The following is a 27941-nucleotide window of genomic DNA, read 5'->3' as shown; positions in this document are numbered from 1 at the left end:
AAACAACGAAAATGATTGTTATATGATGATACTAAAACATGATATATGATTTTATGATGTTTAACTGATACATGAATAAACCTGATACATAAGTAACACTGACATAAGTAAATCCATGCCTCTTTAACATCCTTCAGCCCCTGCTGGGAAAAAAAAACACATCTCCCTTGGCCTTGGTAATTTCCCAACAACCCATGCCTCCCCAGCCCTTATCCGCCCACAGACATCACCACCTCCGCCCTGTCTCCTGGACTCCAAGAAATCTACCTTACTTGACACCCTCCCTTTTAACACTCCAAAGTACCTGTCCACAAGCACAATCACTCTCCCAGAATAGGCTTTGTCCTATATGCACTGTCAAAGGACTTCTCACTACACTCAAGTCACTATTATTTCTATAATTTCTGCACTGGCAGTAGCAGATTGTTGAAATATACGGCACTGCCTATTTCATATTCAGGCACTCTCACAATTATCATATAAATGTGTGCAAATGTGCATATCCACCCTTCATTCATCTCTGATTCATCTACCTCCCCAATGAACAAACAAGAATTGTTTACATGCAGAATACCAACTTTATTATAATTGTATGATTTTGTGAAGAAGTGATTTATTTAATTCATACCGAACACCAAAAGATAGACTATGGTGAATTCATGACACAGTGCCTCCTTTAACCTTCCCCAGCAGATGTCGCCATAGAGTCTGAAGCTTCGAGCATTGAATCGTTTATCGATACAATTGGATTGAAGTCTTCGTTTGACTTCCGTCAACTCACAACGTCCGGCAAGCGAATCTTTTTTTCGTAGGATGGTAGGGGCAAGTACCGCCTTTTTTCGCCTCTGATTGGTTAGAATGGCTTTCCTCACATTGTTGGTTAGGGTAAGGGTTAGGTTAACCCTAACTCCCTAACCCTAACCCTAACTCCCCCAAACAGCTAGGACTAATCGAAACACGATCTAAAGGAGAGCCCTTCTAACCAATCAGTGGCGAAAAAGGCGGTAGGCCTACTTGGCCCTACCATCCTACGAAAAAAGGATTCTCGTCTGGCAATCCACCTCCGACACACAAAAACAATTTCCGGCGTGTTTAATATTATTTTCAAAGTAAAACTTTCCATTTCCCTTTTTAAAAGGTGGCATCGGTAATTACTTTTGTCCTAGTAGTTTTATTTGGTTTATGTTATTCAAAATGCCGGATGATTTAATTACATGAATATACAAATTATATTTTATTTTTTAATATAAAATGGCCAGTTTTCAAATAGTTAGCAAAAAAAAACATTCTCAATAAAGTGAATTGAATAAATTGCATTTATTTAACATTGCATAATGCATGCAAATGTAACATTATCGGCGGATATTACTGTTCTTAATGTTAATAATGTCGTTTGTGCATTATAGTTTACTTTGAAAGTAAAATAAGTACTTCCTGTTTTTATATTATGCCCTGAAGCTTTAGAAAGCTACTAATCTGATCCTTTTCTAGGGTTTGCTATCAATGTGAACCACATTTCTTGCATAAAAATGACCTCTATGATGAATCTCAGAGTGTTTATGAGTGAACGCCTCTCTTCAGCAGCTATCGAAATATTTGATGAGGTTGAGAAAGTCATAACATTGTACGAGGCTGAAGTTACTCGTTCTAGAGAAGAGGTACGCTATCTCCAAAAGCAGCTGGAAATTCATCGACTGAAGGGTTCGTAGTATAAGATTTTCTCTACTACGTTGCATGTGCGATTGCTAAATGTTTGTTTCAGGGCTCTGATAGACAATGATTTGCTGTTGACGTCCATATTATGCTAATGTTTACTAGCACTTAGCTCATGGAGCTAACATGCTACTAATGTAAACAGTGGTCAGCTGTCTCATTTCCCTCAAATTCCTCTGGAGCTGCACTGCAGCAGTCCGTCAATATTTAACAGAATCTTAATTGGAAAAATGTAATATCAGTTTATTTGTTGAAGTCTATCTCTATGTCTATCTATATATTTGTGATTCATATTTGTACTTATATTATGTTTATATATTTTGAGCACTTTTTGTTGCAGTCTTATTTAAAAAATGTTTAAATAAATAAAGTTAATAAATAAAGTGTAACTGATCCATCTCTCTCTTCAGATCATCCAGATATCAACAACGGAATCGTTATTCGAGAAGACGCTAGCATCACTCCCCGACAGGTGAACATGGCCGCAACAATTAAAAGAGAAGAAGGATCCACACGAAGCATGGATGACGAAGAATCTGAACACTCGCAAACAAACGTTGACTCCACATACACAAACAATGCAATCCAGTTGGATATATCCAAGATCAAAGAAGAAAGAGAGGTCATGTGCATTGACAGTGAAGGGTTGGATGTTCACACGACTACTACCACAGTTAACATCATGAATAGAGATAGAGACCCAGAACAGCCAGACATGGAGGTCAGGTCTACATATGAAATAGCAGACTTTCTTTCAATGTGTCCATCAGCTTTGACCAGTGATCCACAAGAAGAGTGGAGTAAACAAAGACAGAAAACCAAAGAGTTTGCATTGGCAGTCCAAAGAGAGAGCAACGGTTTAGCTTTGAATCAGGAGTTGACACCGCTTCCTCTCGAAAGTGCCTCCACAAGGAATCAGAACTCCGACCAAAGCTTTTGCCATTTGTGCGGCAAGCCGTTTCGGTACATCGGCTCTCTCATGAAACATATAAAAATGCACGACGACCACACGGTGATCTGTGGTATATGTAATCGGTCATGCCACAACATAAACGACCTGTTAAGTCATCTGAGGTGCGCTCACAGGGGTTCCTACTTTTGTCACATTTGTGGCAAAACGTTCTCAAAACAGTGTTTTCTGATTATACACTCCAAGCAACATAAGGGGTTGAGGCAGCTTGCGTGTGAAGACTGGCATCAAAGTTCTAGCACGGGCGCATTTTGAAATTGCAACTCACGAAGACCGGTTGGCTCTGAACTCAATCAGAAGTTGGTTATTGACCATTTGAGGTTGTCTTTTAAGAGATCTCCCTCAAAATATACAGTATATTTTATACAAAATGTTAATATATTTTGTATACATTTCCAGTTTTTCTTGTATAGGTGCATCATAAGTATTATTTTTTAAATGTATTGTTCTAAGCACTTGTTTTATTTATTGTTCTCTGTGATAACAATTTTTTATTATGTTTGTCACATTAGTAATATATATGTTGTAAGTCTATCTTTGTTTTTATTTTTACTACCAAAGAAGGAAGGAAATTCCTTCTTAAAGACAATAAACTTCCAAGAATCCTCAAAGCCGGGTTGACTAGATTATTGTACACAATGAGCAGAGACAACATGATGAGGAGAAATCCAGCCGTTATTCTTTGAAGACTTCTACCAGTATTAAAATAATCATCAAAACGATAAATCGAAATACATTGTATAGTCACTTGATCACAGTAGGAGCAGGGGGGGGGGGGCGATGGAGTGCAGGCGAATTCTGTTTAGACGCGAGAGAGCGTCACACAGGCCGAACCCTTTCCTAATCTGGATTAGAGTTTGTGTCTGGAGCAACCAGGTCTCTATCAATTCATTCTGCGTTCACACGACGTAGTCTACGTAGCGTCGAACGGCCGGTAGAGATTCGGTATTTAATAACGACTTCCTTTACTTTGACGCGCAGACGTGCCTTACCCTAGATAGAGTGTTAAAAAGCAGTTAACAAAAAAGATGGTCGATAACTCTGTAAAGTTAGATCAATATTTTGACCTATACCTACTGCAGTCGTAGGATTTATATTGCGCGTAGGCTACCCCAGCTGTCTCTCTCTAGCCTCCAGGAATCGAGCACGCTGCGTTCTGCAGTGCACTGCACCGCATCCACCAATCCAAACACTGGGATGCTGAGAGGATTTCATTCCCGCCGAGGTCCGTTACTTTTGTCCCACATGGAATTTTGGTAAATTATCTCCTTTTAAACTATATATTTTCCATATGAAATACTGGCATACTCAATGACGTACGCGTTATGCCTTAGCTGCAATGTTCTGCTTATTTTAGAGAAAAAAAGAGCCGATAGTAATTTGCACATTTTTGATGATATTGCATAATGCAATGGATGAAAACATGCATGCGTTGTAACTAGGACAAGAAATGTGAATAGTCTATGCCCGAAAAAGTCCAATCGAAGTGTAGCCTATGATACGCTACTCCGATGTATTCATAGATTTAAATTATGCCAAGTGGCTTTGATATTAATTATTATGCCAATTGATTCCAAGAAAATAATCATATTTTGTATAAACCAGCATCTCTCAGCACCTCCACTGGCAAGATTATTTTCAATAGACTACTTTTAATTCTTATTTATGTATACTGGGCTACAGAAAAAGCCTGTAGGAGTTAGAGACCCATCTAATTGTACAATACAGTTTCTAAATTCGGTGAAGCAAGAGTTGCTTCAATGCTCAGACCTCCTTGATATAGCCTGTTGATGAAGATTGGTACCGAATTAATGAAGGTATCCATCTCAACCTCTGCTACCATACATATGATCTATCCATTTCCATCGCCTACTTGCTTTGCTTAGTATGTATGGTCTATCATGTAAGCAATTTGACCACGGAGACCTTTTAAAGCACAATTAAATCCCTAACAGAAGAATGGAATGTCAAGGATAAACCATCAATTGTTATTTTTCATTACATTCAAACATTAGCTATGATCCGTTTTTTTGACCTGATGGCCTCAGTGAAACCAAAATTTGGTTCCTTATGTGTCCTTGTTTAGTGGTTGTTTTTTGGTGTTTGTTGTTGTATGAATTCACCTGTTGATCGGCAGTAGCAGCAGTCTGAAACGTTACACACCCAGTTCTGTAATCAGTTGCACCGTTGTTCAGTGATATTCAGAGGCTTTTCCTCCTGTCCTCTCCTGGAGAAGTAGCAGCTTGGATCTGACAACCCTGAACCCTCACTTTAGATAATTAAAACAATCAGGGAATGGGAATGCACTCTGAGTTTGAGTCTGTTTTAACATATTGGTCTGTAATCATCACAACACACGTTCATCATGACTGAATTAATACATACATGTACATACATGACTGTATGTTCTTGTACGTGACACCGCTGGTTTGTGTGTGCCATGCTGTGATGTAAACCATGACAGCAGGACTGTGTTTCTGTGATAGATCTAAACCAATTAATTGACTTGTCTTGTCTTATCCTATTGATTTATGTACTTGCAGTCACAATTTCCTTGTCTTAATCCCCTTTATTGTGGAGGATTAAGGGTAAGCCAGTCTCATTCTGGACCATACCAGAGTCAACACTATCCCTCAACCAAGCAACATTGCTAGCCTCAGTAAAATGTACTTTTTACAAAGAAGAACAGGCCAGGTAAAGCTTTGTGTGGTGACTCCTGAAGTCCTGTAGACCTGATTTCCCTACGGGAGTTTCAGGTTTCTTGATGCCAGAGGCTCGTTGGACAGTGTTTGTGACATTTGTATTGTCCATGTATTCGTTTGTGTTTTGTGAAATTGTACACAACCGCACGTTTGTGTGTGTGTGTGTGTGTGTGTGTGTGTGTGTGTGTGTGTGTGTGTGTGTGTGTGTGTGTGTGTGTGTGTGTGTGTGTGTGTGTGTGTGTGTGTGTGTGTGTGTGTGTGTGTGTGTGTGTGTGTTTTTCATTATATTCTCTACAAGGCAAGGCCTATCCCAATCCGATCAAAGAACTATATTACGAATATTACGAACTATAATCATGAATTGGCTTTATTGAGAATAACTAAACTAAATGTTTTGACAATATTTTGTGCACACTGCTGTGCACAAAACAATATGTATGTTTCCTGGCCTAAGACATCCTTTTCTATGATCCCTAAAGTTCAAGTGCTTTATTATCACATTCAACAGAATGCTCAGTGTTATACATTCTAGTAAAATCTTGTATGTTATTGCTAGAATCCGAATGGACATTACAGGTAGGAATTTACTACAATTCAATAGTGCACAGAGGATTCTTCACCTGTGTGACCTTGCAAAAAATAATAACCCACCTAGCCGTTACCAATTCTCCTACTCCTGTTGTCCCTGCGTTTACAGTCCTGGTCAGGTTGTCCCACTTCACAGATATTCTGGTCAGGATCATGTCAGCTAATTAAAGATTACGGGCCGTAGGCCTATGATTGACCTTGACTGTGGGATTACTGCAACTGTGGTGCTCTGCGCTCTCCTACTTCTCAGATGGTTCTAGAGATAGGAGAGAGATTGTTGAAGTAGGTTCTGCTCCTCTTGCGTCTTGGTTGGAGCCTGGACAAGCAGATACATGTATGCACATATTTTCTTTGTTCCTTGTTATCGTCTTTCAAAGGGTGAACCCTGGCCTTTGGAAGAAATGACAACAATGAAAGAAAGACTGATTAAGAAATGTATAAAATACACAAAAAGATAGGGAAAATGACAGGGCTGTGAGGATATCCATGTTAACGAATAGGTGGAGATATCAGAAAAAAGGCGAGAAAATATAAAAGCAAAGGACGGAAACATTGGAGAGAGCATGAGGGAGAAAATGTGGGAGTAATGATAAAGAGCAAAAAGGCGTAAAGATTTGGCTGAAGACTAATTTGCAATGTTAGTTGAATAGTGTGAGAGGAGAAAGCTGTGACTAACAAAGGAGACATTAAAACCCAGAGACACATGGTCATCCCTCTATCGATATTGTCATATTTTTTCCTTTTTCTTTTGCATTGTCCATTTTGTTTAACATTTCATATTTTTGTCTAGTTTTTGCCCCAGTTCCATTTATCAGTCATCAATATATATATATATATATATATACAGTATACAGCATACATTTTTACATTAGGCATCTCATTACTCATTCTAATGTTGTATACCATGGCATTTCTTTTCAACTAACAGCAGACAATGTCAACTTTTCCCTTTACCCAAGTGTTCGTCCTCAATGAACTGAAGTTGAGGAGCGAGAACGTTCCAGAATACACTTGAATTTACTTGAAGCTGCCCTTGGATATTAGCGCCATGAGCCCCGACGTGTCTCACTCCACAGGAGACAACTGCCTTGGTCTCTTGTCCCGAGCCTCACCATAGCCACCATATGACAGACAGCATGGAGGAGAGCAAGCTCATCTTTAGCCTGGACTGCCATGAGGAGGGCCCTGTTGTGGCCTTCTCCAGGGACAAGCCCAGAGCCTCGGGCGGTACCCTCAGCCGGAGCGACCTCAGCCTGGGGATGGATCTGGGCTCAGATTCCTCCGGCCAAAGACAGTGGACCCAGGGCTTCCACATACCACACTCGCCCTCCTCCCCGGGCTCCCTGGCTGACCTCTCCACCTCCTCCGAAGACCTCCCCATGTCCAGCCACCTGGTGAAGTCCTCCTCCACCGAGCTGGAGACCAGAGTGAGCCATTCGGCGAGAGCCAAGCCGTTGCTCAGCCTGGTCAAGTCCCTGTCCACTGAGATCTCCTACCGCGGCGAACCCGAGGTCAACCTCTCCAAGTCAGACTCCAAGCTCCACATGCACCCCTGGAAGCAGCTCACCCAGCACCGGATCCCGGAGGCCCAGCCCAGAGCAGGCGGTGCGGGCGAGGGGGACATCTGGGGGGCCGGGTCCTCCTCCGCAGGCAGCACGTCACCCACGGAGTCCCGGGGGAGCTCCCTGATCGCCGAGCTGGAGGACACGCGGAGGAAGTTCTCCGAGGCCATGCAGGACCCCATGAGCATGTTTAGTAAGATGATGGGAGATGAGTGTTCTTCCTCTGGCAGCCCCAAGCAGGGCAGGGCATCAGGGGCCGGGGACCCCCCCGCCTCCCACGGGGCCGGGGGCGGCAGCCCCATCAACAGCGAGGATGCTGCCGCAGACGCCCAGCTCAGGTTTCGGAGACGAACGACCGACGAGCAGAGGGGAGTCTGCGCCTCACCGCAGAGAAGGCCCTCAAAGGGCCCACGGAAACGCTCCCATTCGCCGGAGCCCCATGACGACAACAGGGACAGTCATTATGAAGTCTGCAAGTACAGAGACATGCCTCAAGTGGTGGAGCTCCAGGAGAGATCCAGAGGGGCGCATCGCGGGGAGTCCACCCAGCCTCGATGCACGGTGCCTGGGGCATCCATGCCTCGGTGTTGGCTCTTCGTAGTGGGCCTCTTGACCTTTGGGGTCTTTGTGCTGCCCCTGCCTTCCTATATAACGGGGCTTTCTGTCGGCGTAGCCTGTGGCTTTCTGTTGGGTCTAGTGGTGGTTTATCTGTTCACCCCACGACGACCAGCTGAAAGGAGGAACCGTTTGCACCCTTCACAAGAGCCCGGGTCAGCAGAACTCGGGGAGACCCAGCTCCTAGAGGTAGGTGATGTAAAGAGTTCACATCTATCTATCTATCTATCTATCTATCTATCTATCTATCTATCTATCTATCTGTCTATCTGTCTATCTGTCTATCTGTCTGTCTGTCTGTCTGTCTGTCTGTCTGTCTGTCTGTCTGTCTGTCTGTCTATCTGTCTATCCGTCTATCCGTCTATCCGTCTATCCGTCTATCCGTCTATCCGTCTATCCGTCTATCCGTCTATCCGTCTATCCGTCTATCTATCTATCTATCTATCTATCTGTCTATCTGTCTATCTGTCTATCTGTCTATCGGTCTGTCTGTCTGTCTGTCTGTCTGTCTGTCTGTCTGTCTGTCTGTCTGTCTGTCTGTCTGTCTGTCTGTCTGTCTGTCTGTCTGTCTGTCTGTCTGTCTATCCGTCTGTCTGTCTGTCTGTCTATCCATCTATCTATCTATCTATCTATCTGTCTATCTGTCTATCTCTCTATCTGTCTATCTGTCTATCTGTCTGTCTATCTGTCTATCTGTCTATCCATCTATCTATCTATCTGTCTATCTCTCTATCTGTCTATCTGTCTATCCATCTATCTATCTATCTGTCTATCTCTCTATCTGTCAATCTCTCTTGCTGTCTATCTGTCTTTCTTTCTGTCTGTCTGGCTTAATCCGTCACAAATGATCCCGAACACACACACACACACACACGCACACACATATACACACTCCGACACAACAACACCTAACTTGCGTGGGGACAAATACTGTATAATTGATTAGTGCTGAGATACTTGCTTTGTAAACTACCTGCACATATTATAAGCCAACAAAAACCTATAATAATGGGCTTTATAAAATCGCCTCTCCTGTGGCACTCAGGGTTAGGGGTTTAGTGGGACAGAGAGTGTAACAGCAGGAGGTGAATTGTTTGAAAGACAAGTCCCCCAGTGTTAAAGGAAATCTTACAGAGACTGTAGTCTGCAATGTCTCGTGTTTCCTCTCCCACTCCGCTGTACTGTCACCACAAGTGTTTTGTTTATATTTGTATTTTTCAGTTTGAATTGTTTTTTTTCTTCAGTTTTACTTATTTTGGGATGTAAGGATGATGTAGTTTAATTCTAAAGTGTTGCTAATATCACCAAACCTATCTTTATTCAGAATATATTTAAGATTTGATAAAGATATTGTTGTGTTTATTTTGGTGTGAATCTGTCATGTAGCTCCTAAATATGTGTGTATTGTGTGTCATGCCTTTAGTCTGTATTTAAGTGTTTCGTAAAAGCCTAAATACATTATTATTAGTAGTATTTTTATTTTCTGGATTGTATTCATTCAGCTAACCACGCCGCTGTACCTTTGTGTTCATGAACACATTGCCTGTGATTCCCAGGGCTGGATGAATGAAATCCAGGGCTATGACCCTGAGACCTTCCAGCCGTCCCTCACCAGCTCTGTTTATGCCACGCTGGAGGGCAGCCGGCTACGGCTGGCCTACCCCCGTGCCAGCATCCCCCGCAGGGCTGCCTTTGACGAGACCCCCCCTGAGGTGGTGTTTGTACGCTCGCGCACCTATCAACTAGCAGACTGCAAGGTCAGTGTGCCAGAGTGTGTGGCTACAAAGACCCGTACACGCACGTACACGCACAAAAACAAACACACACACACACACACACACACACACACACCTGCACATGCATAGGTTTTCATGCGCACATATGCATACAGACACACACACACATACAAACACACAAACACATGTGGACACACACAAACACACATGTAGGCATGCACACACATGCTAGCACACGCACACACACACACACACACACACACACACACACACACACACACACACACACACACACACACACACACACACACACACACACACACACACACACACATACAAACACATAAAGCAATGATTCCCAGAAGAAGATATGGGTTATGTGGGCAATTGACCAAAACAAAGAACCAGGAAGTTGATCGGCCGCCTGATCTCCTCTCTGCACTCATTTTGTCACATAACACAGAGGTGAAACCAAAAACTAAGGGGAACTAAGGCCATCCATTAATGACTTCTACTGGTGGTTCTCTTATGCAACAAATACATCATAACCTTGAACATCTCAGGGTTTTCTGGGGCGAGGTGTGAAAGAGTCAAGCAGAGTTTTCTTTATCAAAACAGTAATCATCTCTATCTAACTCAGGTGTCTCTGCTGCCCTCGGTGCTGGCCCGGAAGCGAGTGTGGAACAGGAAGTACCCCATATGTCTGGTCCTGGCTGAGGGTGTACAAGTGGAGGAGGAGGAGATTCTCCTCCCAGGATCAGAGGATGAGGAGCGGGCGACAGAGAGGCCAGACCTCGGGGAGCCTCACTCCCACGACACCCTCTACCTGTTTGGGCGGACTGGCCGGGAGAAGGAGGATTGGTTCCAGCACTTCCTCTCCGCCTCCAGGGCGTCCCGGCTCGACCGCAGTCCCAGCAGGGAGCAGTCTAAGGCGGGTACGTTGATGCGATTCTGCCGACGAGTTGGAGATGGGTTTACGATGGTGGAAAGATGAGTGTGCACAAACTCCGGCCAGCAAAGAAGCCAACTTTAGAAGCCGGGTTATACAGAAAACTGTAGTAGTGTGCAATCTAAATGTCTGATACAGTGACAAGATTAATGGATTCGACCAATTACCCAAATTAAATAAGAATGAATGAACTGGGTTTTTTGAGTTGAACCTCCACTACACCATAGATGTAGCCTGGTCCTACCAGACTATTGTACTTCATTTCATTTGCGCAGAGAGTCTCTCCATTGACAAACGTTAACTCACTTGAAGGCGGGTGCCTGTTGGAGTTTAAAAGTATTGAATCTGCCCAATGCAACTCTGGATCTGCCATAACCAATCTCTAACATTTGACTACAACTGCAACTAGCGCACAACCTCAACATCGTTGTTCTCAGCCACTCCAGCCACAAAATTTGGCCGGAGAAAACCTGTGAATATACCCCAAACCCAGACGTAGTACTGAAGGGAAATGAAAATTGAGTGGAAGTACGTAGGCGGGCGGTGCCAGGCTACCATAGACGTGGAGTAGATATAATATTATAATAATATGATAATATTAATCATTAATCATTTTCTGTTACTTTTTTTCCCTTTCATGGTTGTCGTTTCTCCATCAACCAGAAAACGTTGTAGGTGGGGATACTCTTGAAGAAGGAACAGATGAGTTGCCAGGGGCTCCAAAAGCAAAGGTCCCTTTGGATTACACCATGTACATGAGTCATCTCATTGGCCTGGACAGCGTAAGTCCCGCCCCTAGCCCCTGCCCTAGCGACCATGGGAGCCCAACGACGAGCAAGATGGTAAGTAAACCATTTATTTAGTTTATTAAAAAATATGTCCCAGAGTACATATTGAAGTAAATAAATGATGCCCTACCGGAATTCCTGGCTATGAGGGGTATCAAAGTACATCTTAAACGTTGTCTCAGAAGCACTGAGCCTTTTAGCAATTCTGATGTCCTACTTTATTACGCAACTGTCATTGATCTGACCCGATCAATGAACCGATCGATGACAGCTTAGTTGCATCGCACTGCTGGTTTTCCTGGCCTAGGATGCTGGCACAACTCACTCTGCTGACTAAAATCACTCCTTATGTTTCGATATGTGATTACATTCTGGCATGGACATCGCTTCTTACCCCTTTTGAGAACGTAACTGTGATTAAAGGGGTATTTAAATAATGTTGATTTGAATTATGACATGCATTTCCTTTGTTTTGTATGATCCTGCTGAGCTCAACTGCATGGCAGAGCATGACAATAAATACCAGGGTTTAGGTTCCAGTCTACCAATTTTAGCTAGACAGGGGGTTTGACGCCCAGTCTAGCACTTGGGCCATCAATACTAAATATGCATTCCATCATTGTATTGGGAGACACATGGATAAAAGTGTTTATTTGATCATTGATCATTCAATGATTACTAATATATGTGTAATCAATGAATGGAAACCAAAGACAAGGATATTTGTTCGCTCCAGTCTGGCTTCATCCTGTCCTTTGCTGTCCTTTCCTTCTGCCCATCCAGTTATCTGCTGAGGAGTGCTTCTGCGAGGGGGCAGCCAAAGTCGAGGCTGGGGCTGAGTCTAATCCAGGGGGCTCCTTTGCCGAGGTTCATCCCGCCTGGGTCAACTCCCTGGTGGGCCGGATCTTCTGGGACTTTCTACGTGAGAAGTACTGGTCTGACAAAGTTGCCCACAAGATCCAGAAGAAGCTTTCCAAGATCAGGGTGACTAAGAGGAATGAATAGATGAAGTGATGGATGGATGGAAAGAGGAAGGGAGGGAGGAAGAGAGAGAATGAGAGGGGGGGGAGGGATGGATGGAGGGATGGAGGGATGGTAGGAGGGAGGGAGGGAAAGAGGGAGGGATGGAAGGAGGGAGGGAAGGAGGGAGAGAGGGAGGGAGAGATGGAAAGATGAATTTATAGAAATGTGAATCAATGGATAGGTGTATTGGTAATTTGTGGATGGATGGATTGATTGACACGTGGATAGAGAGGTAGGTTGATGAATGGATGGCGGCTAGTTGGGAGGTATGTATGACAAGACAGAAGAGTATCCACTCTGAAATATAAATGTGCTATTATCATGATCATAATACCTAACAGAATATAGTTTGTTTTCGTCGTCCTCAATCGCTCGATTCAACAATACATTTTGGCACTTTTTACTCCCGGATCAGACCGCAGAAAAAGCCTTTGACTTTCCTGTCGCCAACATGCCTCTGTATTCGGATATCTCAGGCACGGAGACTGGGAAATGCACAGACTGCACCAAACTGCAACAGACATTGGCTTTATTTGAAACGAGACTAGCAGCATTAGAAAAATGCAAAGGACTCCTACAGGATACAGTGCCGATGGGTGAGTTTGCTGAGCTCACTCAGATACAGCAAGATGATGAAAGCTACACTGTATCCTTCCCGAAGCTGGACAAGAGAGAGACAGTTCCAGCTGCGTCTCACTGGCACAGAGTCGGCGCTAAGCCAAAACAACATACCAAAGTGAATCAACAAGTTCACTCAACGCCAAATGCTAAGCTACCCAAAGCTAGCGTTACATGTATCAGCCGGATTAGCCCGTCACTGAAGTTAACCCTGCCACTGAAGAACCGGTTCCTGCCACTTCAAGAGTCCACGAACGCGCCTGCAACCCATGCACCCCTGAGCCCCGAGATGTGTCCGGACGGACAGTGCGGACAGAGACGGAACAATAACCAGTCGCCATTGAGGCGAGCTGCGCATGTGTCTGCCACCGTCCAACAAGGGCCCATCTCAGAGAAAGCAGATGAACCAGACACTCTGATTATAGGAGACTCAACCATCAAGGATATAACCGGTAAGAAGATCAAAACATGCATCTTCCCATATGGAATGGTTAGTGATATCAACCATAAACTAGCCAAAATCATATTGGAAAAACCCAAAATCTCACAGATTATTGTGCATGCAGGATTTAATGATATTCAAAGAGAACAGTCAGAATTTCTGAAGAGGGATTACACTGATCTATTGGATACACTGGACAAAATACACAGCAAGTCATTCATCAGTGGACCCATACCAGCAGTAGACAGGGGAATAAACAGATTCAGTCGTCTACTTGCACTGAATACATGGCTTTCCAGAGTCTGCAATGAGAGAGGAAGAGGCTTTATTGACAATTTCAATTTATTCTGGAGGCGCAAATATCTTTTCAGAGCAGATGGCCTACACCCAAACAGGTTAGGATCAAAACTGTTGAGGGACAATCTTCTTTTCTCGCTTTCCCACAAATCTCCATGGTCTGACGCACAGGCCACAATCAGAGCACAGGTTGAGAAGAAGCGAGACTACAGCCTCCCCCACACATCTACTCTGCCACTATCTGACACACAGATAGCAGACAGCCCACAGACCTTGCCATGGTCTGACGCACAGGCCACAATCAGAGCACCGGTTGAGCTGCCACTATCTGACACACAACAACAACTGAGACAACAGCCCGCCCGACGCCATCAAAGCTAAAGTTACATGTATCAGCCGGATTCCACTTCAAGAGTCCACGAACGCGCCTGCCACCCATGCACCCCTGAGCCCCGAGATGCGTCCGGACGGACAGTGCGGACAGAGACGGAACAATAACCAGTCGCCATTGAGGCGAGCTGAGAAGAAGCGAGACTACAGCCTCCCCCACACATCTACTCTGCCACTATCTGACACACAGATACAGACCTTGAAGAGAGACAACAGCCCGCCCGACGCCATCAACACTGTGCCTTCCCCCATCGCTGATGCTGGCTTGGCGACAAACGGCCACCCCCCTCCTCTGCATTCCCCCATCAACGATGACCTCCAGCCTCATCTCTCCCATAGCTATCTCTCCAGCCCCAATTTCTCCTCCCTTTGCGATTTTCCAGCCGAATATAAGAGACTGGAATATGTTGGCAGCAAACTTATATCTGTGTCATTGATAGCATCGCCATGTCATGGCGACAGGCTGATAACACCCAAGAGGATGGCGCCCCAGCCCCCCCCCTATACTGATAGTAGTCCTGAGTATTACTGAGACAAAAAAGGGTTCAGCCGTAGACACAGTATAAAGGAAGTTTCACATAATCTGCTGAACCCAAGGTTGCCTACGTCAAAGCAGGGCAACTTTCGCATTCATGCTGTAACCACTAAGAGAGTAAACAAAGGGAAACTTAGGCCCCGTTCACACGAAGCCGAAACGGGCGAAACCGTTACAGCGTTTCCTACCTACAAAATAGGAACTACTTTGTTTCCATTGGCGACTTTGTATCAGAATCAACCAACGTGACATGTGGAGTCCCACAAGGTTCGATCTTAGGACCCTCTTTATTCAACATCTACATGCTCCCACTAGGGCAAATCATGCAAAATAACAATATTGACCATCATTGCTATGCTGATGACACGCAAATCTATGTATCGCTATCACCAAATGACTATCGGCCCATAGATCTGCTGTCCCAGTGCATTGAGCAAGAGAAGGAATGGATGTGCCGAAATATCCCTCAACTAAATGAGGACAAAACAGAGATAATTGTATTTGGTTCTAAAATGGAAAGGCTTAAAGTAACCCAACACCTTCACTCTCTGTCCCTGAAAACCTCAATCAAAGCCAGAAATCTAGGGGTTATCATGGATTCAGATTTACATTTTGACAGTCACATCAAATCAGTTACAAAATCTGCATATTGTCACCTTAAAAATGTAGCAAGACTTAGAGGGCTCATGTCCACCGAAGACTTACAAAAACTTGTACATGCCTTTATCACTAGTAAGCTTGATTACTGCAATGGTCTCCTTACAGGTCTCCCAAAACAAACTCTGAGGAAGCTTCAGCTTGTTCAGAATGCTGCTGCTAGAGTTCTAACAAAGACCAAAATTTGATCATATTACACCAATTCTGAAATCGTTACATTGGCTTCCTGTAGGTCAGAGAATTGATTTTAAAATCATGTTGCTTACCTATAAATCCCTACATGGTTTAGGCACAAAATATTTAACTGATATGCTTCCACTACATCAGCCTTTTAGACCACTAAGAAGCCCTGAGTCCAATCTGTTAATTATCCCCAGAGTAAACACAAAACATGGGAAAGCAGGATTTAGTTACTACGCAACAAATAGCTGGAATAAACTCCCAGAGGATTTAAGACTTGCCCCAACTCTGAGCACCTTTAAAACAAGACTGAAGACTTTTATGTTTGCTATAGCTTTCTGCTAAATCTTAAATACATTGCACTTTCTAAAAAGCTTTTTTAACTTTGCCTTTATTTTGTATTTTAATACTAAAATGCCTTTTTAACTTTCTATTTTTTGCATATGTTTTTCTTTTACTTACCTATTATTTTATTTTATTGTATGACAATGTTTATATGTGAAGCACTTTGAGTCTGCCTTGTGTATGAAAAGTGCTATATAAATAAAGTTGCCTTGCCTTGCCTTGCCTATTATAGGCTAAAGGGATATATTTCACAGCACATTACAAACACTATGCATGTGTTATATGGATAAGCATTTGACTATATGGTGTGGTCATCTGTGGCCTGAGCAGCAAATCCATTAAGGGAGGTCAGGGGGTCTGACAGCAGGCAGGTCCTATGTGTGTACGTGCAAGTCTATTTGTGCACATTTTGTGTCTCTGAGTGATAGAAGCAGGGTGCTGATTGAGCACTCAGTCAGGCTCCGCAGGGTGGAGGTGGTGGTGCTGGTGGTGGAGGGGCTCTCTCTCTCTCTCTCTCTCTCTCTCTCTCTCTCTCTCTCTCTCTCTCTCTCTCTCTCTCTCTCTCTCTCTCTCTCTCTCTCTCTCTCTCTCTCTCTCTCTCTCTCTCTCTCTCTCTCTCTCTCTCTCTCTCTCTCTCTCTCTTTAAACACTTGGATGCACACACACATACACACACAATGAATAATAAGTGTGTCCTCCCTCACCTGTGTGTAGTTGCCGTACTTCATGAACGAGCTGACTCTGGCTGATCTCGACATGGGCACGTGTCTCCCTGAGGTCCTCAGCACCTCCAAGCCTTCCCTGGACCAAAGAGGTTTGTGTGTGTGTGTGTGTGTGTGTGTGTGTGTGTGTGTGTGTGTGTGTGTGTGTGTGTGTGTGTGTGTGTGTGTGTGTGCGTGTGCGTGTGTGTGTGTTCGGTGTGACCGTGATTTCACATGCTGCCTAATTGCTCAAGGATTAGCTTATGATTCTATATTTAGCAGAAGTGTTCTGTCTGCAAGTGTATAGACACATGAATGAACATGCCAATGCACAAACACACACACACACACACACACACACACACACACACACACACACACACACACACACACACACACACACACACACACACAATACACAATACACAGGTACAAAATAACAGGCACATACATTATCTTCACTTCCTGTGGTCAGACCAGGCCATCATCATCTGTGTTTTGTTGACCGACCTGTCATGTTAAGCCCTGTCCATTGTTTCCCTCTCATTGGGATTAGACATCCTCTTAGCCTTGATTTAGCTAAGCTCAAAGTAACTCTACTGAGCTCATTACTCACCACTAATGGCCTAGTGGCTGGCTAGCCACCCCATGGCATCACAAACTATAATTTTTGTTTCATGCAGGCTAGAATTTCGACATGCAGGCTTACAAATAAACATACAGTCTAACATTCCAGCATGAAGGCAACAATTCAAAGTGGCAACTTTTTCCTTTCACTTTCACATTTTACGTTTTAAACACTCAAAATCTTAACCAGAGCAGCTTACGAAGGCTAACTTGCAGCCTTAAAGCCATTGATTCTCTCTCTCTCTTCGTCCTCTCTCCTCCGACCCCCCCTATGATCGCCATTGAGCCAGGTCTGTGGCTGGAGCTGGACGTGGCGTACATGGGTGGCCTTCAGATGACCCTTGAGACCAAGATGAACCTTTGTAAGCTGGGCAAGGAGGGCTGGGCCGAGGCCGACCGCATCCCAGAGACCTGCCAAGAAGGGTAATGCCCAATTATGTACATACAACTGCGTAGGAGGGGTGTTTTTAGTTGAGGAAGGGAGGAGAATGGGCGGTAGGGGGCAAGGGACTCTGTTCAGGTGACTCTGAACAGAGTCACCTGTAAAGAGTCACTAGTGAGTCTTGATTCTCTCAGAGTCGCTGGGGATTCTCTGTGGTCCTGACGTGGGCAGGGAGCTTGTTCCACCACTGCGCGGCCATAACAGAGAAGACTTGTGACTTTGTTGTTCGAGCTATGTTTCCTCTTAGTGGTACCAGGCACACAGCTGAGGTAGTTGAGCGGAGAGGTCAAGCTGGGATTCAGATAGGCATACAGGTTATAGGGGAAGGTATTGGTTAGGCAACTTGCCCAGGACATAGGGGATCAAAACCAATACCTATCTGCTGGGAGTCAATTACACTAGTAAAGTAATTGTACTAATTTTACTATCTTGCCCCAGAATACATTTTTGCAATGTCAAACTTGAGTCGTGTGTGTGTCGGATTCTGTGGGTGTGATTGCTGGCATGCATTCATTTTTGTGTGCTTTTGTGTGTGTGTATTGCAGCTCTAAGCCAAGGGTGTGTGTCCTGGCTGATAGTGATGAAGAATCATCCAGCGCTGGGTCCTCTGACGAAGAGGACCTGCCACCGGCTGAACCACAAGGCTCACCAGGAGACAAAGGAGCTGCTACAGTGGGGGCTGATGGGTATAAATGCTATGCTAAAATGTCACATTGAAAGTGGAGAATAAATTTCAGTGAATCAGTCATAAAATTATCTAAAAGTGCATTATTTATAATTGATTATATGAATAATAATTTATATTCATGATTAGGTGAGTGCTGCAGGCAGCTATGGTACTTCTTAGGCTTTCTTTCTTTCTTTCTTTCTTTCTTTCTTTCTTTCTTTCTTTCTTTCTTTCTTTCTTTCTTTCTTTCTTTCTTTCTTTCTTTCTTTCTTTCTTTCTTTCTTTCTTTCTTTCTTTTTTTCTTTCTTTCCTTCTTTCTTTATTATTCTCTGCATAGAGAATCTTATAAAATGTTCACATTGGCTTTATTTTATTTTTTGATATTCTACTTTTAAAATATTATTTCTTACAATCGAAGTCAATGGGAGGACTGCAAAGCCGTCCACCCATTCTCTGACACTTCAACTACTTCAGACTTTGCAATTTGGTAAATTTGTAACCATTAACCTTTGTTCAAACATTTAACAAATCAACACACTTTATTCTTCCAACATATCAAAAACAATTTTCGCTTTAAACCTTTTTCAGAATCAACAGTTTTATTTCACATTTCAATGCTTCCTATATTTTCAGTTGGTCTCAATGCCTTCCGTTGAGGCTAGAGCGTAATGAGATGACCCGCTCTACCCCAAGGTGGCTATCACAAAAGCTAACCATTTTGGACCTTGCAGAGCCTAACAACGTTGAAATTTAACCTAGAAACACAATGTTAAGCTTAAACAGTTACGATATTTCTTGAAATATGATTGTTATAGATCTGATTTTTGTGTGTGGTGACCCCCGTGTATATGGCTAGAGGCTAGCTGCTACTTACATATCCAGTGTACTTTCAGTAGAAGCTATATCCTAACGTAAACAATATTTTTATATATATGTCATGCTATACGCGATATGTCAGATGAAAGCTGAGAATACAAGTAGTCCAACGGTACAAGCCTTATCATTTTGTGAGCTTATTTCGATTAACTAGATGTAAAGGATAACCTAAATAACACACTTTTCATTCAATTGATGACACACACACACACACACGCACGCACACACGCACGCACGCACACACACACACGCACACTTGACTGTAACACTGACTTGATTAAACCATTTCAACCATTATCAGCTTTAACAGCTCAGCTATACAAGCTATTTGTTTAACTTTTCACTTTGTTTGTAATTATTTTTTTACATTTTTTAAATGGTGTGCACGTTTACATTGTTTGCTCAATTTAGACTTTTGAACACTTTTCAAATCTTTTGACTTGATTTAAGCCATTCAATAGTTGTGTAGTAACGTACGTCAAATGTTACTATGTGGCTTTATTATTTTCAACCTCACACACATTCCAGCACTAACTGCAGTTTCTGCACGAAATGCATTTTGTATTTATAATTTGTTATTACATTTTCACTGTTACAAAAATGAATTATGAATGATTTTTTTTAAATTCCATTTAGATATCTTTTTAGTTCAAATATGAGTTAACATCTATAGATAATTTGGGCCATTTTTTAAGGCATGTTTGAATACATTTGTGTGTTAATGCAACAAAACGCTCATCCATAGGCACGCTGGGGGCAGCACGGGGAGGAAGATCCTGAGGTTTGTGGATAAAATAGCCAAGTCCAAGTATTTCCAGAAGGCCACGGAGAACGAGTATATCAAGAAGAAGATCGCAGAGGTGTCCAACATGCCTCTGATGCTCAGCGTGGAGGTTCTAGAACTCTCCGGAACCCTGGCCATCAACATTCCTCCACCCCCAACTGACAGAATATGGTAGGCTATAATATAATATAATTTTGCCAGTGAACCCAAAACCGTTTTTTATTGATAATTTAGTCTTACATTTTTTTAATATGCAATTTTGAGAAAACATGTTTTTGCTGACATGTTTCGCTTATGTCTCTGCAAACCAGAATGTTTTACCCTGCTCAGGACTCAAGTCCCGTTATTTTTTCTTGATGCTGAAGTGCCTTTTGGCGGAACTTCGTTTGATTGGCTCAAAACTGTTCCAGTCAATTAAACATTTATATTTAATTTTGTCCCTATGGTTCAGTTACTGTTGGTTTTGTTAATCCTTAAATCGAAGTAACGAAAGCTTATTGGAAGTTATAGATTTTCTTTTAATTCCTTTAAAGAATTTGTTTGTTTTCTTTGTGCCCTTTTTTATTCTCTCTCTCTCTCTCTCTTCTTATTTTCTTTTTCTGTCTTCCAGGTACAGTTTCCGGGGCCCTCCCAGGCTGGACTTGCACGTGCGTCCTATGCTGGGAGAGCGTGAGGTCACCCTCACCCATGTCACCGAGTGGATCGAGAGGAAACTGCAGTGTGAGTTCCAGGTAAGACAGCGGGCCTGGTTCTCCATCTGTCTGTGTGTCCTTCTGTCCCCTCACTCTTTCCCATAGTGTTAAGCAATAGCTTGATGGTAAAATTAAATAAGTGTAAAGAATCTTTTTAGGTACAAAACGACTATCTCTTTTTTTACTTTTTATTTAGACGAAAGCGACAGTTATTTATTTAAAATGTTTATAATAATAAAAAATATTTTATCTAAAATGCCGTGAAGGGACCGGTACGTTAGACATCTTTCTCAAGGACGATGAGAGGTATTCTGCAGTGGGTATACATTGGAGCTCTAACCCAGAACCCCTAGAGACTTTCCAGACCCACTATTCTCTGTTCTAAAGTAAAATATATGTACTCTTGTGTATTGATCTATTCTATATTGAATAAAACAACCTTTAAACTTCTCTCTAAAAATTATTTTGCCCTCTCAACACTCATTGCGTCCTTCCCGTGCTTTCCACCCTGTACAGAAAGTGTTTGTGATGCCCAACATGGACGACCTCTACCTGCCCCTGATGACCCCTGGCGTGGACAACCCCCCTCCTTGCCAACCCTCCCCCGCTCAGCTCTCCTCGTCCCGCCAGTCCTCAGTGGACTCCCAGGAGTACATGTCTGAGTAGCAACGCCAACGGCGCGCAACTGGTCTCCACAAGGATCTATTCATGAGCTAACACGGATTCCAGAATTTGATCTGAATCTAGGCATTCATTGCAAAGGAATGATGGAGCATCTGGAGTCCTTTCTCCTACTCGATACGGACAAATGGACAGTTGGGCAGTTGAACAGGTGGACGGACAGCTGGCACACTATGTGTAGCCCGTTCAACTGTGAGAGGGTAGTACAGCAAGTGTTGTACGGTGTTGTAGTGCTCCCTACCGGCCGAGAACAGTAGCGCCGAACATGCATGACCCAAAGCACATCTCTTGAGTATTGCGAGGGCTGTGATCAACTTTTTACCATACATTTTTTAAATGTATAAAAAAAAAAGACTTCTTGTGTCTTTATAGTTTATAGGAGTTTAAAATTTTGAACAGGGTGCTCTGTATGACCTCACTCATAATGGAAAGTGTATGCTCTGTTATTTTGCTTGAATGCAATAACCCTTGGCTTGATGCATGTCATTTCTATGGACAGTGCCAATGCCTTGTCCTGGCCGGCTGAATCACAGACAAATAAAGAATGATGAATTATTTCGTGAGACATTGATTGTCATTCAATAGAAAACGCCTGAACATCAAAGAATTTTCCCTCTACAAAATCATTTAATACCATTCACAAATTAATAAACGTCCGTGTATGGCTGCACAACACATCGACAGTGACCATGCCGTTCAACAGGTAAAACACTGTATATATTGTGTCTCGGTCTGGGAGCCTGGCTTCCTTTAGGACTTTTCTGCCGTGACCTCTGGTGCCTTCAAATCCTTCTTCAGCGGACCCTGAACGTCAAAAAGGAAGTCAAGCAAAGGTTGGAATGGCTCGCAATCACAGTTTACCTTGTTTTAACAATTATGAAGAACAAAACCCATATACAGACATGCATACAGATCCAGACTTGTGTGTGACTGTAACACTGACTTGATTCAACCACTATCAGCTTTAACAGCTCAGCTATACTATATTTTATCTCAATGTATTAAGACTTTATCACTTTAGCTATTTGTTTAACTCTTCACTTAATTTGTTTCAACCATTTTACATTTTTTAAACGGTGTGCAAGTTTACATTGCACACACAACAACAACATTGAGCAACCCACCATGAATGCCCTCTTCTCCTGGGCCGTCTGGAAGCAGCCGTGACCAAACTTTGACGTGGTGTCGATAAACTTCAGATCGATGGTCTCCAGGGACTTGCGAGACGTGTGAACCAACAACGACTGTGAGGAGAAACAACACGAGACAATAGTCTGACCTGTAGCTTAGGTATAGCCACCAGAACACCCTCCATGATCCCCGGTTTATAACATATATAAGGGTGAATGAAATGCCGCTACTGCTATAATGATGATCTAGGACAGCACTTCATGACTCCCAACGTGTTATGTGTTGTTGCCTGGGAATATTTGTGTTGTTTGCCAGGGGCTTCTTGTGTGGTTTGCAGAGGATACACTTGTTGGTTTCCAGGGGTGATGTGTGTGGTTGCTAGGGGGTACATGCATGGTTACAAGAGGTCAGGCACAAAGACTTTAGGCATACAGAAATACAATAATTATGTCATTTTTGTCCATGTAAAAATGTTATGTTCAGCAAAGTTAGGTGCAACTCTAAAACTATGGTAATTGTCTTCAGACAGGCTTGGAATCTTACTTAGTACTTTGGGTTGGGTCTCACTGATCCACACTTTTCTATCTATTCCCTTGTAACTGAGGACCGTTGTTGAAGCAGAGGCGTTTACCTTTCTGAGTGTGAGGACTCTCTTCTTGACTCCCACCACACAGCCCTTCACCATAAGGAAGTCATTCTTCACCTCACCGTAGCGAACAAAACCGCCCTAAGAATGCACACAATCAATAAATCACCAAATCCTTCTTAATAGATAGATAATATAGATATAACTGTTAGGAGAATCATTACAGATGAGTTTTAGAGTAAGATAACATCGTACATTTATACTCCGGTTACGGTTAATTTGTCACAGCAGTACATTAACAAGAAGAACAAGACAATTGAAAGAACGACACAATTAAAGACAAAACAGTACCTATATTAATAAATAAATATATATTTTTGACACGGTTGAATTGACAGGTAGGTTTTTTTCAGGCAGGCTTTACCAGTGGGGTGATGGATTTCTGGCTGGCATCATAGTTTGTGGAAGCGTTGTTATGGACCACCTTCCCATCCTGGACACGGAGCCCCTGACCCACACGGTAGATCTGCGCACAAACAGAAGGATGAGGAACTCTGGAGCTTTGCAGTGTATATACATTTAAATACAACCTGAATGATTAAACATGAAATTATAAAATGGTGGGCAGAAGAAAATATTGTCAGGAAGTCCAAATATCCACTACACATCCCCAATAAAACCTGATAGTCTATTTGAGTTGTATAAATAAAATCACCTTTTTGTTTAACTCTGTGCGATGGTGGTAACCCTTCTGGCCAGCGCGGGCAATGGTGTAGCTGACGCGGGCCGGATGCCAGGCCCCGATGCAGGCAACCTTCCTCAGGCCCTTGTGGGTCTTCCTGGGCAGCTTCTTGACATGCCAGCGGCTCGTCACACCTGGGAGTCAACCAGAGAACCAGACAGTTGGAGAGGGTTTATGTACATGTTTGTGTGTCTGTGCGTGTGTGTGTGTGTGTGTGTGTGTGTGTGTATGTCTGAGTCTGTTTCTTTTTAGAAAAGATAATAATATACAAGGTTATCAGCTCACTACCTTAAGCACAGGAATACTAGACCCTGTACTTTACATGCACTTTCTCTCAGACTTGGTTTACACGAGAACTGGCCAGCCGTACCCTTGAACCCGTGGCCTTTGGTGACTCCGATAACGTCGATCATCTCGTCCTGGCAGAAGACAGCAGAGACAGGCACCGCCTGCTCAAAGTGTTCCCTGGCCCAGTCCACCTTGGCCGCAATGCTGCCTCCGTTTAGCTGCACCTCCATCATGTGGGCCTTCTTCTGCCTGAAGGGCAGCAGACGCATCTGAAAGGAGGAGGGAAGAGGAGAGAGAGAGAGAGAGAGAGAGAGAGAGAGAGAGAGAGAGAGAGAGAGAGAGAGAGAGAGAGAGAGAGAGAGAGAGAGAGAGAGAGAGAGAGGGGGGGAGGGGTGGAGGTACGGAGAGATGGATTGGAGGCATGATGAGATGTAGAGAGAGAGGATGGGGTCAGAGGGACAAGGTTTGAAGAGGAGGAGACAGACGGAAAGAGAGACACAAAACATGAGCAAAAGCCTATATCCGTTATCATTAAAATTGTTGGGAATTTAACAGGAATTTAAATGTATGGAGGGGAATGCCCAACAAAGTTAGGGATGGACTATTTACCAGGTTGACTTCACAACCTCGTCATAGGATAATAACCTATAATAACTAACACTAACCCCTTACCCGGATCATTCCCCCTAACCTATTTTCAAGGAGATCTAAAGATATGTTCCCTTTGCAAATGTATTTAATTATCCATCATAACACGCATGCCCAACAACCTTAATAAAGTTAACCACAAAGAAGAAAGTAAATTGAAATGCTGAAATAAGTAGAATTATTGTACAATGTAATAAAAGCCATTCTAATTCTTGCCCAACCTATCTCTAAAAATGTATGTCATGCGGGTTGGACAGGACAGCAGTTTGAGTCGGCCTTCCACCCCCTTCCTAAGGGTTATATTTAAACTGTCATTTGAAACGCAACACTGGTCTGGCTCCTGCCTAGCTACAAGACAGCAGTGTGTGTCACAGTCATTTTAGTTTCAAGAGTGGCAGCCAACAGATTAGCCATGGCATGACTGGCTGACATTACGGTCATGTGATCATGTCGGATAACATAAGATCTTCTAACAAGAGGTATTTGTTGGGTACACTTGGCTGTCAATCAATTCCTGGCTGTGCCAACAGGTTAGGGTAGAAGTAGAGAGGGCAGGTCTTAAAACTGGAGTGGGGGATGCGTACACTACCTATCATAGATTAGAGATATGGTAAGTGGACTGTTGGACATAGTTGTTTGTAAATGTGAACACTGTGTCAAGGGTACCTGAGAATGGACGATCACCCTGATGACTGAACAGTATCTCTTCAATGATGCAAAATCCTTTTCAAGTTGCTTCTTTCCACTTTCATCTTGCCATTTCTTGCTGTACTTGGTAAAGGCCTTCTTTTTGCTCTTGTACCTACATCAGATAGGTTAGAATTGGACAGATACTGTCATGTATCGTGTCTACATAGCCTCAATAGGCCTTCTTCACATAGCGGCCATCTTCGCGCCATCTCGGCTCTAAACGCCAGTGTCTAGAACCAAGATTGAGCCAAGATGGCCAGCTTAGGGACAAGATGGATGCTAGGTGAATAAGGCCCTGTGTTGTTATTCAATCCAATACAGCCCATCAGAATATACTTTGATCAAAGTCCCCTAACCAGTTTTTGTAGAAGCGGCGCTTGCACTCATCACTGATATGCTCGGCAAAGACGGTCTTGAAGCTGCGCAGTCCGCGGATGGTGTCGATGTAGCCCACAATGCCCATCACTATGACAGGGGGGGTCTCCAGGATGGTGACTGCCTCTACCTCCTCACGCTTGGACTGCTCTGTTGTTGGAGGGAAGAGCACCAGGGGCCAGTAGTTCAGCAAAATGCTCTCAATAAGGCCTGTTTGTAATGTATACAGTAAAGCTCAATTTGGTAAATCACTGGCTTTCGGGTTGGATTATAAATCCAACACTTCTCATCAAGACATACGCAAACATATCTATTTAGTTAAAAATGTCCATGAAAGGAATACACATTTTATTTTTTACCTCACTACATAAAGGACATAGAGTTGTGTTTTATGAAAGTGTGGCTCCCTACTCATAAATGGGTGGCAGCAGGGTACCAAGTGGGTCATATATAGTATGCATGAAGACAGCAAAGGTTGAGTCCTCACGACCAAATGTACCCCTACGAGTGGGTCACAGCATCAAAAGGTTTGGGAAGCCCTGACATCAAAGGAGGATTTTAGTTGATAAAGAGATATGATTTCACTGACTTTGACACTAAAAGATTCTCTGACTTTTACATAGATTAAGATTTCTCTGAGTTTGACATTGAGGAGTATGTGGGATGATGACATGACGCAGGACTACCCCAGCCAGCGGTACCTACTGAGGGCGGTGCGGTGGACCTCTCGGAGGGTGTGGGTCATCCCGGCCTTGTAGGCGAGGAAGGCGGTGAGGTGGACAGGCTTGCTGGCGTCGTCCTTGGGCCAGGTGCGCACCTTTCCTCGTTGCTTCTTGCTCCGCTTGTGGGGCAGGAAGCCCATGTGCCCGTGGCGGGGGGCGTGGAATTTACGGTGAGACTGGAGAGGAAGAGCGACACCCCATATGTAAGAGTGTGAGTGAGACGATGACTAGTCTCCATGGATACGGTCGACAATTACAATTGCACCCTAAAGAAAACGCAAGATTCCTCAAACACTTGATGGAGAGATGTATACGTGTCAAAACAAGATTGTGGCATTGACTTTGAGATAAGAGTTTTTATCGGAAGATCTTTAAAACCTTAATTAAACTATGAATCTTCAACAAGTCCTACATGGCTATAGTTTAAGCATATGGTATAATATATATATATATATACTCAATATATATATATAAATATAGTGTCACAGCAGGTGTCAATGTTCAAATATAGACTTTTTCAAACTATCATAAATTTTTGCCCAATCAAACTACTCTTTCAATAATGTCCAGTGTTGTTCATGTCATAAAATGGAGGACAAGCCATACAAGTGTTGGTTTGTTCCACGGCAACATGATACTCTGCCATGTGTCTTCAGCTCTCTCAGATACACGTTATGTAGCAGCACAGACATTAAGCTTTTTCAAGCAGCACAAACAATTACGTCCTCTAGTTTTATAATTGTTTTATAATATTTAACAATCTGATAAGAAACGTAAAAAAAAATTAAGCTGAAGGCATAATCAAGTGATCTGTTCAAAGCTAGCAATGACAAATTGCATTTATTTTACACAACTCTTAAAGCAAATCTTTTAACATAAATCATAGCCCAACACATGCATAAAGGAGACATAGAAACACACAAACCAAGATTTTAAAAGCTTTTAGATAAAAAATTAATGTAAATGAAAATACGAGAGTAGAGCACTGACCATGTCGGGTCGTCTGGACAGGAGTCCCAAAGAGAGAGAGAGAGCGAAAGAGAGAGACAGGATCAAGTGTTGAAGTAAGAAATAGACTAAAAATGTTACAGTGTGAGAGCTTTAATTTGATTGGCTGGCTGGGTCTGGCTGAGGGGCCATATTACTTTTCAAGTAAGGTCAGCCCTGCCAAGTGTGGAG

At 43.1% G+C, this 27941-nt stretch overlaps 3 protein-coding genes across 5 annotated transcripts; 2 read left to right on the top strand and 1 right to left on the bottom strand.

Annotated features, from left to right (window-relative positions):
• The first annotated feature begins 1395 nt into the window (after positions 1-1395).
• Positions 1396-3419, top strand: LOC130374504 (zinc finger protein 652-B-like). Its single transcript, XM_056581304.1, has 2 exons — positions 1396-1701; positions 2124-3419. Exons 1-2 carry the CDS (start codon positions 1530-1532, stop codon positions 2936-2938), a joined length of 987 nt encoding a protein of 328 aa, XP_056437279.1. The 5' UTR covers positions 1396-1529; the 3' UTR covers positions 2939-3419.
• Positions 3420-3500: 81 nt separating this feature from the next.
• LOC130374287 (testis-expressed protein 2-like) lies at positions 3501-22537 on the top strand. Of its 3 annotated transcripts, none has more exons than XM_056580999.1 (12): positions 3501-3908; positions 6902-8339; positions 9707-9907; positions 10527-10821; positions 11499-11677; positions 12407-12607; positions 16825-16924; positions 17729-17861; positions 18426-18566; positions 20169-20378; positions 20818-20938; positions 21416-22537. In XM_056580999.1, exons 2-12 carry the CDS (start codon positions 7098-7100, stop codon positions 21563-21565), a joined length of 2973 nt encoding a protein of 990 aa, XP_056436974.1. In that variant the 5' UTR covers positions 3501-3908; positions 6902-7097; the 3' UTR covers positions 21566-22537. The 3 variants fall into 3 exon arrangements, with proteins under 3 accessions (XP_056436974.1, XP_056436955.1, XP_056436964.1); XM_056580980.1 differs by having other exon boundaries at positions 3501-3939; positions 6933-8339; XM_056580989.1 differs by having other exon boundaries at positions 3501-3939.
• Positions 21941-27862, bottom strand: LOC130374406 (60S ribosomal protein L3-like). The gene is made up of 10 exons (XM_056581156.1): positions 27753-27862; positions 26746-26938; positions 26022-26190; positions 25642-25777; positions 24410-24596; positions 24013-24173; positions 23722-23823; positions 23343-23438; positions 22705-22824; positions 21941-22384 (listed from the first exon to the last, which is right to left on the bottom strand). Exons 1-10 carry the CDS (start codon positions 27753-27755, stop codon positions 22331-22333), a joined length of 1221 nt encoding a protein of 406 aa, XP_056437131.1. The 5' UTR covers positions 27756-27862; the 3' UTR covers positions 21941-22330.
• Between the last annotated feature and the right edge of the window lie 79 nt (positions 27863-27941).

This window comes from Gadus chalcogrammus, chromosome 2 (assembly GCF_026213295.1).
Source record: "Gadus chalcogrammus isolate NIFS_2021 chromosome 2, NIFS_Gcha_1.0, whole genome shotgun sequence".
Classification (NCBI taxonomy): domain Eukaryota; kingdom Metazoa; phylum Chordata; class Actinopteri; order Gadiformes; family Gadidae; genus Gadus; species Gadus chalcogrammus.
Note: the sequence above shows the minus strand (reverse complement) of the source record. Positions and strands in the feature narration are given on the sequence as shown.

Bases quoted from the DNA above. Each gene is read 5' to 3' on its own strand.
- LOC130374406 (XM_056581156.1), bottom strand. The intron at 23,824-24,012 runs GTGATTTTATTT...GTTTGTGCGCAG, and splicing joins GCACAGAGTTAAACAAAAAG to ATCTACCGTGTGGGTCAGGG. The intron at 23,439-23,721 runs GTAAAGCCTGCC...GTGCATTCTTAG, and splicing joins AGAAATCCATCACCCCACTG to GGCGGTTTTGTTCGCTACGG.
- LOC130374287 (XM_056580999.1), top strand. From the start codon at position 7,098: ATGACAGACAGCATGGAGGAGAGCAAGCTCATCTTTAGCCTGGACTGC. The intron at 8,340-9,706 runs GTAGGTGATGTA...TGTGATTCCCAG, and splicing joins GGGAGACCCAGCTCCTAGAG to GGCTGGATGAATGAAATCCA. The intron at 11,678-12,406 runs GTAAGTAAACCA...CTGCCCATCCAG, and splicing joins GCCCAACGACGAGCAAGATG to TTATCTGCTGAGGAGTGCTT.
- LOC130374504 (XM_056581304.1), top strand. From the start codon at position 1,530: ATGACCTCTATGATGAATCTCAGAGTGTTTATGAGTGAACGCCTCTCT. The intron at 1,702-2,123 runs GTTCGTAGTATA...CTCTCTCTTCAG, and splicing joins GGAAATTCATCGACTGAAGG to ATCATCCAGATATCAACAAC.